Source organism: Daphnia pulicaria, chromosome 4, assembly GCF_021234035.1.
Source record: "Daphnia pulicaria isolate SC F1-1A chromosome 4, SC_F0-13Bv2, whole genome shotgun sequence".
Lineage (NCBI taxonomy): Eukaryota > Metazoa > Arthropoda > Branchiopoda > Diplostraca > Daphniidae > Daphnia > Daphnia pulicaria.
The window spans coordinates 18684572-18702508 of NC_060916.1; the positions used below are offsets into that span (position 1 = coordinate 18684572).

Below are 17937 nucleotides of genomic sequence, written 5' to 3' on the forward strand. Positions count from 1 at the left end.
ATTTGCAGGTGTTCAATTAACCCACAGCGCGGGGAAAATTTATTATGATGGTAGAACTAAGGCAATAATGATAAATAGCAAATTGTGAATGTATTAATAATTCTGCACCGTGAATAACCAAGGCTGTTGTTGGTCATTGATGACTAGACATTTAACACGACTAATTGTGTAAATTGCAAACCTTTTTAAGATCGAATTGGTTGTAGTCATTTACATCAAATGACTCATACTCGAGTCCTCAGGTTACTGAATTATGTAAATTGGTTTGTTTTAAGAGGCCAGATTATTATTCGTGGTGCTGAATTGAAAAGGGATGAAGAAGTAACTGTAAAATTGTAAAAAAAAAAGAATGTTCTGCTCGATAACGATTTTAATTTAGTAGGCGCTTCTCTCTTTTCTATTGAAATGCAAAAGTACATGAAGTCGGGTTGAAACCAAAAAGTTTCCTGAATCTTTTGTTCAACTCAATACAATAAGAATAAGGCGAAGCCGAAATTCCATCGATGATGCGTTTAGGATCACTTTTTACAGAAAAATATAAGCACACAATATATATATCTTCTTAGTCTAGTCATTAGTATTGTGCAAATATTTATAGTATGTATACATAAAGAAAATTTGAAGATTGCTTGACATCATATGAGCGAGGAAGATCCGATAGGAAATTGACTGATTGGTTACAGATGAGGCAATTTTCATCATCTTCCTCCGATAAAACGGAAGAGGATTTTTTTTTTATAGAGGGGGTGGTTGGTGATAAATCGATACAGTTGAGGAGAAACTAGAAGGAAGGACGTGGTGTAAACCGGAAGTTTCAGCCGAAGTATTTTACGACAATGGCGACCGTCAACAAAAGCTCAAGGATCCGCGGTCGAAAGTAGTTATTTGCTCCATTGTCTAGAAACAAATCGACAAATAGCAAACAACAAAAACGTTAAACGTGTTAACATTGGACACACAAAAATTGAACAATCGATATTGCGAATGAGTTGAAATGTTGAATGTAAAAGATGTTTTTAAAAAGGCGCTGTCGAGCCTACAATACAAAATATAACAGTGCATCGATGGGTTTTTTTAATATATTGTTTTTTCCCCTCGTATTAGAGGGAAAGTGCGAGTCACTGTGGCGTGAAAAGTGACTTCCCTTATCTTCTTTTCTCTGATTTTCATTTATTTTCACATTCTTATTGTTTTGGACATAACATTTGTAGTGATTTGGACTGTTTTTTTCACTGTCTTAATACTCTGGGAAACACTTTACCAAGTAAAAAAAATTCCGTGGCATTTTTGTCGCTTTCATTTTTTTTACTTTGCAGTCATTTATAATTTTAAGTGTTACAAAAATTCTCTTTAAAGATGGACTTTGTCGGAAGCGGAACGGAAAATATAATAACTCTGATGGGAGTCGTAACATTTTACAATCACTAAAGTATTCTCGCGGTATATTCCATCGCGTAAATCGTCCAAATAACTTTATCCGTTGTGGTTCAATTGAATAGACATAAATTTAACTCTTACAAAGTTGTTTTACTTAGTTATTTTCATCCTATCGTCATGAAATCAAGACTATTCTAACACACGCTACTATTTTAATTTCTAAGCCAATCGTTATTTAAGTTTTTTAAACAAATAATTTAGCGTCAGCAAGTTATATAAATACCAATTGTTTCGTGGGCTCGAATGCCTCGTCCCGTGCCACTCTGCCACATGTCAGTGCTTTCGGAATCGTTTTGCAGAGTTTGCTCGTCGGCGGAAGAAACAACAGAATCCAGGGATTGGTGCGGTGCCGAAACGGAAGAAGGAATGCTTGTCCCACCACCAGAGCCCATCCATGTGTGTGACTGATCCTCATCTATATCATTATCCGGCGGGGGCATGGCATCAGACACGGGTGCACCTGGTGATATATAAGGCGCCATTGTCAGAATGAGATTTGCATTGTGAATTACGTGTGCCCACTATCCAACAGTGATTGTAAATTAAACCAAATTTGCCAAATGTCAATAAGATGTCAATCACTCAAATGTACAGCAGTGGAGCAGTTGGAGTGCTTGCATCTTTTTGCAGATGATTGCTCATCGTTGATTAAGCGGAGTAGTACAATACCTGGTTGGTAAGACAACTTCTGGACGGTTTGATACTCTGTGGCGGGTAAAGACAAGAGGCACTCAAAGACAGTGTCAGCAGGTAGATGTTTATCTTCGAGAACTCGAAACAAGGTAGCGTCGTAGCGTCCGTCTCGCGAGGAAACAAACAGCGTCGTCTCTTTCACGGCCATCCTGGCAAATAAAAAGAAGCAAAGAGCCATGAGCAATAAATAAAGAATCAAGCCAGATGAACATTAAAGGAGGCCCGATGGCCCGCGCTCCAAAAGGGTAGACGTTTTACGACCGAACAGATTACGCGCCATCGACGACGGCCGGTCGATGTAGCATTTTAATGATAAGAACGTGAGTGGCTTTTGACACGGCGAGGTCACGAGCCGTTTATTTCCCTTTGCTTCTCTCTCTCTCTCTCTCTCTCTTAAGTCTCTTTCACCGTCTCGCAGTCTCGCTCTCTGCATCTTCTATAGCCCCAGCGCTCTTTCCCTTTTTCTCTTTCCACTTTTACCTCCTTCCTTATATCTTCTCTATACAGCAGAGACTCACGGACACCCACAGACTCGCACAGCACTCGCACGTACACGCACGCAACACACAGACACACACACCGTAAATATACATACAAAACCAAAGATTTCTATTTATTGCGGTGCATGTTTGCGCCGAATACGTCGCGGTTGGAAAGAAAAACGAGAACTCGAAGTCTACCGTACCTGCTGCCATGGGGTCCGTCCTCTTGAATCAGCTCGAGTTGGGGAAGAGGGTAGATGCCTTCGACCTTGCAGGTCACATTCACTGTTGATATCGTCGGCTTGGTCTTTCCCACTGTGAACGTAGCGGCTGGCACTGCAATCAGATACCAAACATATGAGTTCAACCAATAAAAACGTAATCAATGTACAATCACAGACGGGCTATGCTGGCTTTACATTATTTAAGAGTTATAGTGTTATACACACAACACGGGCCAAGGTAGGAGATAAGAATCGAGTGATTGGAAGCTAAGCGTGTATAAATATAGGCGGATTGTGTGATGCAGAAGTTTCCGGGCGTGTTCCAACAATCCTCTCCCGAATGGCTTGAAATTTTTCCCATTTTATTATTTTTGGGGGTTCTTATTCTACTGTTGTTTTCTTTATTTGACTTGATGTTGTTGCTTTCATCAAAGGCGTAGAGACAACAGGCGATAGACACGCACGGACGCGGACGGCCGTGTTGCTATCAAAATTGCTCCTTTTGTCGATTTTTACGAGCGGGCGAATTGTGCACCGTTACGCTGTAGTTGCGATGCGATAATTCTTTCGTTCCGTTTTACGACGAAATATTGAAAGGCAGTCCCAGGCTAATCAAACAAAATCATCGCCGCCAATTTCCCCGAGGTTTTCTCTCGCAGCACTTCCCACTGCGGCGCATATTCGACGGCTTTATTTGTCGACATCAAAATTCATTTCCATCCCGAAAAGGAATTGAGTAATGTGGGAAATGAGACTTATATACCGTGCGCATCAATCAATCCTGTCCTTCATTTGGTCATTAAACTATCGCGGCACCCGACCGCAAGGAAATTTGAATTTAGGCCAACGGGTCAACCCGAGTTGATCGTACGCTAGGGCCTGTATTATTCCCAATGTGTCGTAGCTACAATCGCAATAACGTGACTTTTTTTTCTTTCTATTTAGCTCAGTGGCTAATTATTACATGCAAGCCGTAGTTATTCTTGTATACCCTTTTTGTTTCTATAGCGATCATCTGCCTGTGATAACTTTCCTAGTTTTGTTTCTTTGTTGTGACAGGGACTCGGTCGCCGAGAACACCCAAAATACGGGACAGTGACAAATGATTACCGCTTGTGAGAAAGAAATAGAGTGGCAATCAAACCAGGAAAATAATGCACACAAACAAAAAACAAAACAAAAAGCGAGAAACACGAAAACCTTTTAAGAAGACGACCAAATGGGAAAAAAAGAAAAGGAACAAGGTAATGGATTGAGCATCGCCTTACCGTAGACGACCATGTGAGCGTTTTGAGTGTCTTCGTTGTCAAAAGTGGCTACCTATATGAAATCAAAGTTGAAAAGTGAGATATACTTTATGCGCGCCGGTATTTTATTATACAATGAAATAACATATCGGTTGAATATGAATAGCCTACTTTGCAGCGATAGTCGCCTCCAAGGTCGGTGGATGGTCGCACTATCTCCAGGGCCCTGTGACGGTGATAAGGATCTTCCGAGGCCCGGTATTCCAGGTTGAGGCGACCTTTAAGTGGTCCGTTATCTTGGGGCCTCTTTCCCGGAATCCACTGGTAGACGGGCACGGGGTGGTCGCGAAAGAACCACTGAACGACCAGTCCTTGCTTCTCGTGTGAGGCCAGCGAGTACTCGCAGTCCAATATCACCGGGGCGCTACCGTTCTCAACGGCCGGTGGCACTCGGATCGACGTGATGCTCACTCCTCCCACGCCTGTGCACATATCACGTAATAGAACCAGAAATACCATTAGTCATTTTCCTTTTTCTTTTCCATCTTTTCCAAAAGAAGAAGAAGAAGAGAAAACATGTCATCAATTACATAATCTTTATTTTCTATTTTACTATCATGGCTTTTTAAAATGCAATTTTCCCAAAAAAACGATTATTCAAATTCAGATAAGGCAATTTGAACTTTACAAGCTGGATTTCTTCCAAGGCTATGGATTTCTTTGGTTTTTCTTTGTTTCTTGTTATAGTCTAGATAGCGGGGAAAAAGGAATAAAACCGCGATAGATTTGTTAGCTATTAACCACCGTCACTGCGTTACAGCGCCGGATTTTTTTTTAGAAACCGCTTTCGAGCTTATGGTAAAACGTGATGACCCACTATGTATGTACACACAATCGTAGCTCGTTGATTGGCTGATCTAGTCACGATCAGCAAAAATAAACAAAGGTAAAACTGCGCTCCATTTCTTAACTGGCTGTTAATGAGTCGCTGCGTTGTGAATTATTTGGACACGTCATCAGCACATTTGACTTTCACTCTTTTTCATTTTATGTTGTTGGATAATTGAAGCCATTGTCCATTTATAGATGCAACCGGAAGTGAGCTGCAAAATCCTCTCTGGCAACAGACAAGAGAGAACTATTTAAATATGTGATGACATCAACTGTTCAAACTGCTTCGTCCCATACGCGACCAGAAGCTGGAACGGGGGATTTGGATGATGATTCAGCACAATAACAATCCCCAACAATCGAATTAATAAGGGAAACTGTAGCCCCCGCACCGTGATTTAAAAAAAAAAAGAGTCGGACTATACATATATATATATATGATTTCATCGGCTTATTATTCCACGTATTATTGGGACTGTGGTCTGGTTTTAAATCGATCATAATGTGTAAATACAATTTTCAAATCAAATTGTTTGTAATTATTATTATTATCGTTTGAGGTACATTTTTTTGATATTTCTATTATTACTTTCTCCCGCTCTCTCTTTTGGTGGGGGGATGGACATATGTTGTTTTTTTCTGCAGCGAATTTCAAGCCTTCAAGCGGGAAATTAGTCAGGGACTACTATAATAAATCGAAAGGCACGCGCGTGCGGTTGCTGATCCGGGTGTTATGCGTTTACGCAAGTCTGTATACTTTTGATGCGCGTAACGAAAACGCCTTCACTTTACACGAACGTGGGAGTAATGACGAATGTCCTCTGATTCCCAATATCGGGAAATCGGAAAATTTCGATTCCATCAGCAGGCGGGTGTATATTAGAATGAAATTCAACCCTATTATTATGATATACTACGCAGCAGGCTGCAGGGCTAATAAATCAAGGGAAACGTAATAGCATATTGTGACATTGTTTGCAATCAAATCGATTCATCAATGTCGACTTTTTTTTGCGTAGGAAATTTCTATTTTAGCCAATTATTTTGGTGAACAAACTATTTTCCTTTTCCACTAGATAACAAAAAAAGGTATGGAACCGACATGCGGCAGCAGCAGAAAAAAATCGGCCAAATGGAGAAAAAATTTGAATAAAATAAATATCGGTTGCAAATCACGTGTGGTGCACATATCCAATTTGGGGTGGTTCGTATCAGACTGGATTGGGTAAACAGTATTCAAAGGAGCGATAGAAAAGGAGGAAAAATTGAAGAAGATAAATTCCCTTGCCCCCCACCGCGCTCCAGCACCGAGAAACTTTCTACTCCCGATACTAGATCACATCACGAGCGCCTTTCTTTCTATATATATATATATATATATGGAGTGAGCAAATCGCTTATGTATACAGGTCAACATGGACACGGTTCCAATCGTCTATCTCGGCTAAGATATTTTTTCTTCTTCCTTTTTTTATCTTGTCGTTTTTGTTATTTCTCTCTTCTTCCATTTTTTTGTTTCTTTTTTTTTTTTTTCAGGAGGCGAGAGGAGGGGAGTGGTCTTTCTTCGAAGAGCGTGAAAAATATGGTCAGGATTTGCGGTTGCAACCGCGACTAAAGTATCATTCAAAGAAAAAAAAAGGAGTCCGAAAAATGAGAAGTGCAATATTTCTAATTCTAACGCAAGCCGCGAAACCTCGTGATACAGTGCGCCGATTTCACGGCGTTTGAATCTAGCGTGAATATGTTCAACTGGTAGGAGAAATAAGCCTGGGTGTAATATAATGGATACTATGTGTGTAGAATTGAAGGGAGGCCTCCACATATAACAAGTCATATATTACGTATATGCTCCGGTGGTTTATACAACTGGTGGTACAAAACAGTTGCGTGTATAGAATTCGTCGTCGAGAGATGCTATAGACTGGGGCGACCTTTCGCCTTCCTATGGAAAGGGCAGAGTCACAAGACGGGCCACACACGGTCGTGAGCGCACACGCCACCGTCGCCACCCGCTTTGGTGGTGGTGGTGGACCGGTGTATGTACATGACGGGCAATGTTGTTGTGGAAGAATATCTACTGCTGTGCTGGGTGCTGAATAACCCTGAAGAATCCGAAAAAGGTTTTAGTGAGGACTCGGTCGGGCGCGATAGTGTTTCCCTCGAGATATTTGTCTTTATTTTTTATTCGTCGCCGTCTTATGTCGTCTGTGTTTTGACCGTCCGGACTGTTTTGCGTGCGGTTGATAGCGTTGCGCAAGCAGGCGCAAGGGCTTGAGACAGTGGGGGCATGTGAGCGAGCTTGGAGGATCAAACATTGTGGTTCAGGAGACAAGAGGTACGGTATTTTGGCTGCACTGCGGGTAGTCTCTTCTTCATCGCTATCTCTTATTCTCTTGTCATGTTTGGCCATGCAGATGGGAATAGGAACTGAAAAAGAGTGAGAGGTGGAAATAGAGAGAGACGAGAGAGTTACATGAAAGAGCAGAGAGCTAGAGAGAGAAAGAGAGGCAGGTCAAGGCGCCAGGAAAGAAAGAACGAAAAAAAAAACTTTTTTCTTTTTTTTCCTTTTTTCTTGTCTGACACATTCGTGGCGTGCGTTATGGAGGCCTCGATCCCGTGGTTTCTTATTTGGCTTGCGGCAGGCCTCGATACCCAAATATTTGTTTCTCTTTTGTGTCTATGGAGCGCATGTCGCACTCTCCTATACTATACATTCGACTCTATATACCCCATCGGTCTCTCTCTCTCTCTCTCTCTCCTCTTCGACTTTTGCTGCATGGTATCAGGCCTCTTATTGCAGTGGCCTGGCAATACAAGAAAAAAGGGCGGTAAATTTATAGAAGCGAGACCAGTCAAGAAGGCGGCAACCTCCGCCGAGTTCCTTTTTGTGTTTGTTCCCCCTCTTTTTGATGATTATTTCTGGTGGGGTGTCCGCGCGCGGGTCCGGTTGTAAATCACGTCGGCTCCGTCGATTTTTACGTGCGACGAGGCCGACTGTTCGATGCCTTCGCTCCCAGGGTCCAGGCCCTGATTATATACTGATATACTCACGCTTGCGCTGACGTATTTCGCCCCAAAGGGCGCAGGGACATACTATCAGATGGACTATTTCTAGCTGGATCACCCTCAGAGACGTTTGCCGGCCCATATGCTCCACTGCTCCAGACCGAGACCAAACAGAGAATCGCTCTGGAGATGCAGAGCGTCAGATAGATGTTGTTCACCGTTGGTGGCCCTTTTTTTCTTATTCCTATTTCTTTTTTTTTCCTTTTCGTTTCTTATTTTTATTTCCCTCTCTTGCTTAGTATTTTCGTTTTTTGTTTTCTTTTCCCCCTTTCTTTTTATTTTACCTCCTTCCGCGTCCTTTACGATAAGATTTGAGCCGAAAAGTTTAGCAAAGAAAATAAAACAAACAAACATTTGACTCGATTACGATCCCCACCAAAAGACTTTGTATATATCCACCTCCAATTCCGGATGGCTTCATGCGGTTCTCTCGAGTGCTTGCCTCTTTTTAACACTTTTTCTCTTTTCATCGGAGAAATCGCTCAGCTATCCTTCTCTCACTTGGGTTCCTTTGATTGCACAGCATACACACACAGAGAATCGCATCTGAAAGAGACTCGGCCCCAAGGCAGTCGTCTATCAGTCCACCGTGAATAGAAGGAAATTCAGCGCTTCAAGTTTAAAAGTGTGAAGAATCTTTCAATAGTTAAATGAGTCCCTAAAGGGCCATTCTCTTGATGGACGAGTATTACCGTTCGTTCCCTTAGAATTTCGACTTAATACGTATACGGCTATACGCCATGGTTTCAAATGAAATTAGCGACCATCATTATGTCAAGGGATTCCATTCGTATAGAAATAATTGCCACCATCCTCCCGATAACAGCTGATGTTTGCAATCAAAACCCATAACTGAATACCTGAAATATTCCATAACTGAAATTGCTGATATGACGCAAAGATCTCCCCATTGCGCAATTGTTACATCGGCGCGCGATGAACGAATTGGTCGAGATCACTTTTTCGCGATGTTTTGACACACTGTAAACGAGGGTTGGGGGGGCGTTGATCTGCTAAAAATGTCCCGCCAACATAGCTCGCGGTTGCTTGATCTGCATGCGCTGTATATATACTTGGATGTCTACTTCTTTTGTACAACACGCGGGCAACTTGTGTTAGCCATTCTAGAAAATGACGGCATTCAACGCTTGCCAAATCCCTAAATAGAACTGAGCTACTGAGCGTAATCACTAGGTTCGGACGAGCGGTTGTCACTTTTTTTTCCATCTTCTTTCTGCCTTAGAAACAGCGTTGATTTTTCAAAAACATGTATATTTTTAAATATAGTTTTGATTCTTTGTTGTTTTTCAAACTTCTTTTGTCGGCGCCGGTCAGGCAATCGCTGGCCACCATTCAAAAGCGGCGGCAGGAGTATGTGTGACTGTCCACATACTGCAGCTGCTGCTCGTCTTATATTCCAACAATCACGAATTTACGCGGGGGATGGAATTGCACTCAGTAAGTTGACAACCGGAAGAATCCGTTCGACGCTCAACTCGACTTCCGGTTCCGATTTATTAAAAAATAAAAAATAAATTGATAAATTGTTTGAAATTCGAATCGGTTGGGGATCACATGCGTGTAGCGTATTTCCGTATGTGTTGAACGGGTATATAGGGCGCGATGTACAGATGCCCAGTTAGCAGATGTTGTACGGGACATTACCGAATGGATCCGTATCGTACACAGTTTAATCTACTGCATGCACTGGCGGGGTCAGGTTTCTTGATATCATTCATGGGCGGTTCCACTTTTCCGTGTGGCTTCCAAGCAAGTTCTAACTATAGACAGCAGACGATATTGAGACCATCGAAAGCCAACACATTTCGAGAAGAAGAATCCCCTCTGCTGCATGCAAATGTTGAAACAAATCCCTTATCGTTGGCTGTGCAGTGACGCCGTGGGGCGATCGAGACCTGACGGCGTCGCGTTCGTCGTGATATGTTGCTATATCAAAGGGCGAGGTCGACCCCTCACTTGGTTGAAAAGGTCGGAACGGCTTCATCTGTTGATTAACCACGGCCTCGACTGAGAGAATGATGCGGACGAGACGAGTCTCTAGAGAGAGAGAAAGGTCACGTGGCATTGCGACCGCAACACACCTCATAACAACGTTGGAATGTGAATTGTGAAGAGGGAAATAAGAAGGGACGACGAGAGTCGATTTCTTTCGTGGAATCAGCAATCGCCGGCGTTGTGCCGCTCTTCGAGCTAGTATAAGGTCGAATCGAATCTGATTTGAGTTACCGCGTTGGCAAATGCTCCGCTCGGTAATTCATATGTCTGGATGAAAGAGCAGACTCTGAAATTCGTTGGAAACTCGTCGACGTTGTTCTTCTCGAAATCCTTTCTATAGCCGTGGCCTCACATGTTCAGTCTATTGGTTTTGATTTATTGCCTGCGTAATCTTATGACGCAATATTGCCTGAATAAGTTTTACATGGCGTGCTGCATCGGGGTATAGTATACAGATACAATGTTGACTTGAAAAGAGCAGCTTATAGATTATATGCGCTCGCGCATAGTTTCTCTATTAACGCACACTCTCCCCTTTTTGGCTCCTTCAAATCAGAATATTCAACGCAGCGAAAGGCGAAAGTCGACAGGGATCACTTTTTTCTTTCTTTTAGCTACATGAATTGTTCATCTTCCGTTGTGGGATGCATACGGGAAAGTTCGATTGCTAAGAGTCTCAAAGTCACCACACTGACCGAAGACGCTTAAATCATCCTTCTTCCACTTTGGAAAAAAAAAGACGAATCACGATGGGGATTTTTGTTTTGTTTCGGAAATTACCGAAGGTGCCTATTAGGTATACAGCGTTGTTGTAGACGAGAGTGCCTAGTATGTGCAACGTAAGATGCTTTATAGGCGTGTATATAGCGTATCTTGTTAGTCGTCGGCCCGATTTCAAATCCCGATTGCGCGCGAGTGGATGGAATATATGATACAACGCATCGATTACACAAGCGCGTTATCGTTTTTTTACAATCTCACATGGATAAGGAGGAAGTAAATTTCAAATGTTTGTAACGAGTTTTCACCCATCATTGCGCGATTTGCATCTTGCATAAGCAATTACAGGATGGCGGCCATCTGGCGGCCTTTCCGCCGAAGAGGATCTCTGCAGTTTGTGCGGTTAAATATATACGACGACGAAGCTCTTTCTTTCTTTCTTTTCTTTCCCTCCGTTTCTCTTCTGTTTACATGTGTCCATTGGCTTCGAAAAGGAAGTTGGTATCGCTTTAAAAATTACAGCCTTTTGACGCGTTGTCATGATGATGCCAGGGAAACCCAACCGGCATTATGCGCAGACATTGAATAAGATGGATTTCCCTCACACTGCTGCGCTCTGCTCCTGAGCCACCCTCCCCGGGCTGCCCACCTTCACCTCCTCCTCTCTCTCTCTCTCTCCGAACTCGGTTAGCATCCCAGCATCAAAAAGAAAAGATATAACTGGTATCTATAAAATGGAAAGTATGCTATTTATCATACATGTATAGTAACTAGTGATGTATCGTTGCCGTTTTTTTTTTTTGCCGGATTGGTCGGTGGCAGTATAACTTTCGTTACTGCCGCTGCTGCTGAACGTCTTAGCTGCTGAACGATGATGGTTTATTTCAATCTCACGCTTATAAGTCAAGGGACAGGAGCAACAGGCGAATATCGCGGCCCTTGATTCATACATCTACATTTCGTTTTATTGCAAGACAGTTTCATTCGTAATTTAATCCTCGAATTCGAGACCTTCAAGCCCTATTAGAAACCGGATAGATTGCCATGGCCTGCTGAGAGAGAGGCCGTCCAAAGTCTTCCCTCTTTACCATAATATTCTTTTCTTCTCCTTTTCTTTTTCTTCTTTCTTCTTCTTTTTTACTATCAGCTGTTAAAAACCACATGAACGCCTCGTGTGTATAGGGCCGTCAGACACTTATGATCTATAGCGGTGAACCTATTTTTTCTTCTTCCTTCTTTTGCCCAAAAGAGAAACAATAAAAGGATATAGACAAGGATACGGGTAGATCAAACCGACACACACGCGTGTAGTCAGCAAACATAAAATTAAATTTAATCATCCAGCGGACAAGGAAGGCCGCGATCGTGTTGCTTTTTCATCTATAAGCATAGACCCGTAGCAGTATCGTCCACTCGAGTTCCGAGAATCTTTAGGGAAAACGATTAGGGTATTACGCACCTACGTGATGTAACACCATGTATGGCCCTTTACTTTATTTTTGTTTTTGGCTTAAACGTATATAGGACGGAACATGCGTGTTGCACGTTGAGATCGAATTGGAAAAGGATGGACGGACAGGAAAAATGAAAGGAGGAAAAAGGAAAACAAAGCGCGCAGATGCGTGCCGGAAGCCGTATGCAAGACAGGAAGGCAGGAAAAGAATATCCATCGTCCGTCCATATACAAGCCGGGCAGATGGAGAGCCACCGGGACATGTATATAAGAAGACTCGCTTACATCCGGTCTTTGGCCCGCTATTTTTTTCCGAATTTCCCTCAGCCAAAGAAGTAGTACAATAGTGTTGTTATTGACTGATGTGTGCTGTGTGCTGTCCGCTTGTTGTTGCTACCTGTTCTGCCAGTGGTACTACATCACTGCTTTTGACGTATAGGACTGATGGGCTGCTGCCATTGAATTGTGCTGCATTCAGGTTCATTTCCCCGTGAAATCATTCAAACTTTTTTTTTATTATTATTTTCCTTGTAAAATGTTAGACATTTTTTAGTATAAAAAAAGGGACGTGTGGTTTTAGCCGTTCATTCATTTTATAACATCTCGGTAAACTTGAAATAGGGGCCAGCAATTAACCCTTATTGGGAAATGAAAGAGATGGGGGTGAGCAGACCCAAAAAGGGGGAAATAGTTAAAATGAAAAGTGCTCAAGAGATATTCGACGTCACATTTCCCACGCATATGTCCTCCTGATACGGATCTCTGGATGACCCTGACGCAACCGAAAGGGGATGACACGATCAAACGAATCGTCCCTCCCGCCGGAGAAAACAAAAGGGAAAATAATAATGATGCATCAACATCATTCATTTTTTGGCTGTTTTGTTATTGTTTTCCTTGGAAAGTAGCGGCGGAAGTGTCGTGATGCCTATGTGTGTAGACATTCGAAGAAGCTATTCGACTAGCAAACAGGACAAGAAAAAGAGGGGGGGGGGACGGTGTACTTGGCCGTTACTAATGCGTGTCCGATCGCTGGCTGGACCGTCATGTCGTAAATATAGAGTAAAGAAAAGAAAAAAAAAATGAAACGAGAAAGAGACACCCGACGAAAGAATGGAAGATGCAGAACGCAAAAGGACGTCGTCGTCGTCAACGGGGGAATGGAATACAAGAGCCAGAAGAACAAAAGCGGAGAAATAAAAAGAGAGGGGAATAATACGTATAAGAGAGAGAGAGAGAAAAAAAGGGGTTGCTGTTTTTCAGGACATTCGGCTGCTGAAGAGGAGCAGCAGCAGGAGCAGCAGGTGAAGAACAAAAGAAGCCAGTGAAAAACGAGAAAGCAGTGCTGCGGTTGGTGGTGCTGTGGTGGTGCCGCTACTGCGATACCTCTAATGGCACGCCAGCAGCTGATGAAGAGACCTTGTTGGGGTCTCACCCAACCGCGTCAGCAGCGGCAGCTGAAACCAAATTGTCCAGCCGACGCTATACTGGCAGATGGACGTGCACGAGCTCAATCGAATAACGACACAAAAAAAAAACGTACACAGCTCGTGCCTGCGCCAACCCCGGGATACCTTGCACAAAACACACACCCTGTGTGTGTGTACTGAATATTGCACACATGGAGATATTTAGCTATATATGGGAGCAGCGGTCCAGTTTATTGGGTGGTGCATATTTTGTTATTTTTGGTCCTTTAGCACGATTGTCGAATCCCCCCCCCCTCAAAGGCAAAAAAAAAAAGGGAAAAAAAGGAAAATATAAAGGAGAAGACGAGTAAATATACCTAGGTAGACAAATTTCCGGTTTACGCTTGGTCAGTGATGCGACTTTTGGTGAACGTGTGTGAGCAGGTGTACGCGCGCACCAGCGACGGCAGCCGGACCATATTCCAATCTATAAACCGGCGTCAACACGCGCACACACTCTGCCACCCTCTCTTTCTATTTGCTATACCTCGTTATATTTTGGTATTTTTGTTTGTTTGTTTGCTTTTGTTTGGTTTTTTCGGTTTCCAGCAACTGCTTTGTTTTAACGAGATGACAGATGCGTCATATAGCGTCATACGCATGCCATAAGCGTTGCATGTATGTAGAGAATGAGGTAACTTCTCCCTGACTCATATTCTCCCCCCCCCCTCCAAATAACAGCAAACAAATAGGCGATAGGATATGGTTGCGTCATGTCGTAATAATAACAGGGTAACGTCAGAATGCCACTACTGCTGGATGCTTACAGACAGAATGGAGATACAATGTCGTAGTTGTGATCCAGATCAGACAACTAAATGGCGACCGGAAATAAAGCATGGATTTCCGGACACCTGTTTCCGTCCTCCGGATATATCATATGATTGACCATTCCGTTGCAGCGAGGGAAGGATTCCGGGTGGGGTGGCGCTGTGGAAGCTTTTTGACCCGTGCATTGTGGACTCACTGCTAGGGTTAAGGACGAAATGACTCTGCAATTAAACCGTGAATCCTCATACATCGTCGGAACTTGGAATTTCAAATTGTTTTTTTTTTCCCCTTTTGTCCCTTTTGTTGTTTGTACGAGGCTCTTTGGCAAGTGAAAAGAATTCTCCCCCACTCCCCTTCAGCAATTGTAGCACTCTCTCTCTTATTATTCTATCCATCGAATTTTGTTTCCTTTTTTCCCGCGACTCGGAAATCTACACAAGAGAGAAACTCGAATGAAACAGAGGCCTGTGATCGAGTTCTGAGAGCCATAAAAATGTGGTCCCCTTTTCTTTCCCGATTTCTGGAATAACAAAGGAGAAATGTTGTGTATAGCCTAGTCGTAGGAGAGATAGTTCAAAAAGTAGACGTTTCATTGTATTGCTATAACAGCTCACGTAGAATGCCGAACGCAAGAGCCATGGGAAAAAGAAGGAACCCATTCCCAGCGCACGCATAATAACGACCAAATTGTTCACAAATGTGTTGACCGTGTCGCTGACCAGCCGATATCCGACCGCTCCACTTGGGTCGTGTTTTTCCCTTGACAGAACTTTGACTGGATGACCTAGTCTGTCGATGAAATAACGCGATAACATACTCGCCATCACCAAGAATATAAATATAAACTTGGGCGCAAATATGAGTGGCTCCTGTTATGCCATCACATCCCTTCAATTGGACGACACCATCTTGCATGCACATGCACAGCTATTCGCGCATACTACCGCTATACGTGTCCATTCTAACAAAAGGACGTCTAGTGTTATACGTTCATTATATTGACAATGGCGGGAAATTGTGGTGCAACTGTCTCTCGTCGCTTCACGAGGAACGGCATTTCCTTCGTTCGGGAATTTCTCAGCGTGAGCAGCAGCAACCGATGCAGCACTGGCCTTCAGTCGTTTTTCAGCCAAATCTCGTACGAGGCCGACAGTCATTTCAATCAACACTAATTCAATTAGGTTGATCGGGATAACGGAGAAGAAGGAATTCAGTTCATTATGTGAGCTGTCCATCTGCTTATCTGCAGTGCCAAGGGCGAAGAGCAGAGGGCATGCGATAAATGTGTGTAAAATAAAAATCTCGGGCGAAAGTGACACCGCAAAAGAATCAGTAATTCAATCGTGAGTTTATGAGAACTGACGACTAGAAAGTTGAACCCCTCCCCTAATCCCCCCTCCCCCCCACATCAACCCTAGAGCCATTGAGCAATGCGGTCGAGTTACGGTATTTGATCCGCCGAGAAGATGGTTTCGGGGTGATAGTCTGATCGATGGATGACAACGCAGCGCTTTCGTGTCACGCGCGATATCAAGATGAACAAAAAAGAAACAAACTTCGTACACTTCTTCTCTTCTCTTGCTCAAGCTGTCCCCCTCCTCCCTGAGAACTTCACTCCTCCTCCTTCTTTTTCTTTTCCCCCGACGGTGGAGGTGCGTGCGCACTCCATCATTTGAACTAGGCGCTGACGCAGATTTTTTTCAAACCAAACATAAATAGCTCTCGTCCAGCGGGAGACGGCGCGCGGGTCTCTAGCAAACGCTGTCAGGTCCTATATCACCGATACCATGACAAGCCATCATCCTCGACGGGACGCAAAAAAACGAAACGAAACGAAACACAGTGAGAGCTTAAATGAAAATCACCGCGAGATCACTAGACAACTATTAACATAAAACCGGTTGGACCACACAGCACGGGATTAAGCGCACAGCCTTTCGGCGGAGAAATCGGTAATGAAATAAACTACTGTATAAATATATCATTACGTCTTTATAGCGTATCTACATAACCAGTACAAGTAGTAAATGACAACTAATACTAGCAGTGTGTCTACTTACCCAAATTGGAGCACAGCAGGGAAATGGTGAACGTGAAAACGATGTGTAGCGATTTGGCCATTTTCGCTATCAATTGGTTCAGTTGGTGGTTGGTTTCTTCAGTTGAACAATGTCAAAAGATCAAAAAGGAGAAAAGGCGAACTCTGAGTGTGTCTTTCGATTGGCTGTTTTGCTTGCCCGTTGAAAATGTCTTTTTTCGATAAAGTCAGTAGGAGCGAATAACAATAGGAGCCAGTTGAAACGGTCGTGCTTCTGACAATAGATGAAATTTCTTTGATGAGAAGCTGACGGAAACAAGTCGGATGTTTCAACCGGAAGACGATTTAAACTGCCTCTCGTTGAAAAACTGCGGGCCCGCTTATTAAAAGAGGTTGTCCGTAGGTAACTCGAACGTCCTTTCTGATGACTGGATGGACTACTTGTGAGTCAGTCAGACCCTCGGTCGGTCAACTTCCCTTCTCTGTTATTTTATTTTCTATTTTCCTTTTTTTTTTATTCGAGACAAACGGGCCAAGTCCCGCCCCCTTTCCCACTACCCTTCTAGGCGTTCTAGGCGTTCTAACTCTCGCTGATGGCTCAGCTGACGACAAGAGAGGCAAGCTCCTCCTCCATATGCTCTATCTCGTTCAGTTCATCTACCAGGATCCGTATCGTTCCCGCTGTCCAGCAAAATTCAGCCGAAACCATGTCCGGCGCCAAATCTCCCGACCAGAGAGCGCAATTGTCTTTATGAGTCAAAATTATTTATAACGGGTCGCATGGAGACAAGACGAGGAGCGTGTGTTAGCTCATTTAACTTCGCGTCCTGCAGATGTTACGCGACTGAACAGTTGGCGAAATGCCTCACTCGAGCGCGAAATGATGAGCGAGTGACATGTTCAAAATAATTAACAAGTCGTGGCAAACAAAACAAAATTCTTCCACATAATTTGTTTGAAATTTTTGAGATAAAATCTGTCAATAGAATTGTCACAATGCGCAATTTTTATCAAACAATGTACGGTAGTGCTGTTCACGTGAAGGATTCTGGCAATTTTAATTCCGGATAATAGAAGATGATATATGATATAAGAGCTAGTCAAGTGAATACGCAGGTAATTGTCTGTACATTACTGAGAAACTTTTGAAGATTGGCTTGTGTCATATTACTTCGCACCACGTCTTTTCTTTTTAGCCTTTTTAAGTCTCTTAACGAAAATTGATCGACTAAAATGTCGAATATTTGCGCAAACGCCATCTAGGATTCACATGTGTTACTGCATCAAAAACACGAATCAAAAGAGTTTCAAGCCCCCTTACTCTCTGTCTCTCGTATCGAATGATCATAAGCACTTTTATAAAGAAAAACAGACATTTATCATCGATCTGATTTCAATTTTCTTAATCTGCTCTTGAGTCATAAGTAGTT

At 43.0% G+C, this 17937-nt stretch overlaps 1 protein-coding gene across 1 annotated transcript; it reads right to left on the reverse strand.

Moving 5' to 3' along the window:
- Nucleotides 1–209: 209 nt before the first annotated feature.
- LOC124337565 lies at nucleotides 210–16975 on the reverse strand. The gene is made up of 7 exons (XM_046791597.1): nucleotides 16530–16975; nucleotides 4255–4565; nucleotides 4105–4156; nucleotides 2816–2948; nucleotides 2107–2279; nucleotides 1661–1897; nucleotides 210–897 (listed from the first exon to the last, which is right to left on the reverse strand). The coding sequence occupies exons 1-7, from the start codon at nucleotides 16588–16590 to the stop codon at nucleotides 815–817; spliced, it is 1050 nt and encodes a 349-aa protein (XP_046647553.1). The 5' UTR covers nucleotides 16591–16975; the 3' UTR covers nucleotides 210–814.
- Between the last annotated feature and the right edge of the window lie 962 nt (nucleotides 16976–17937).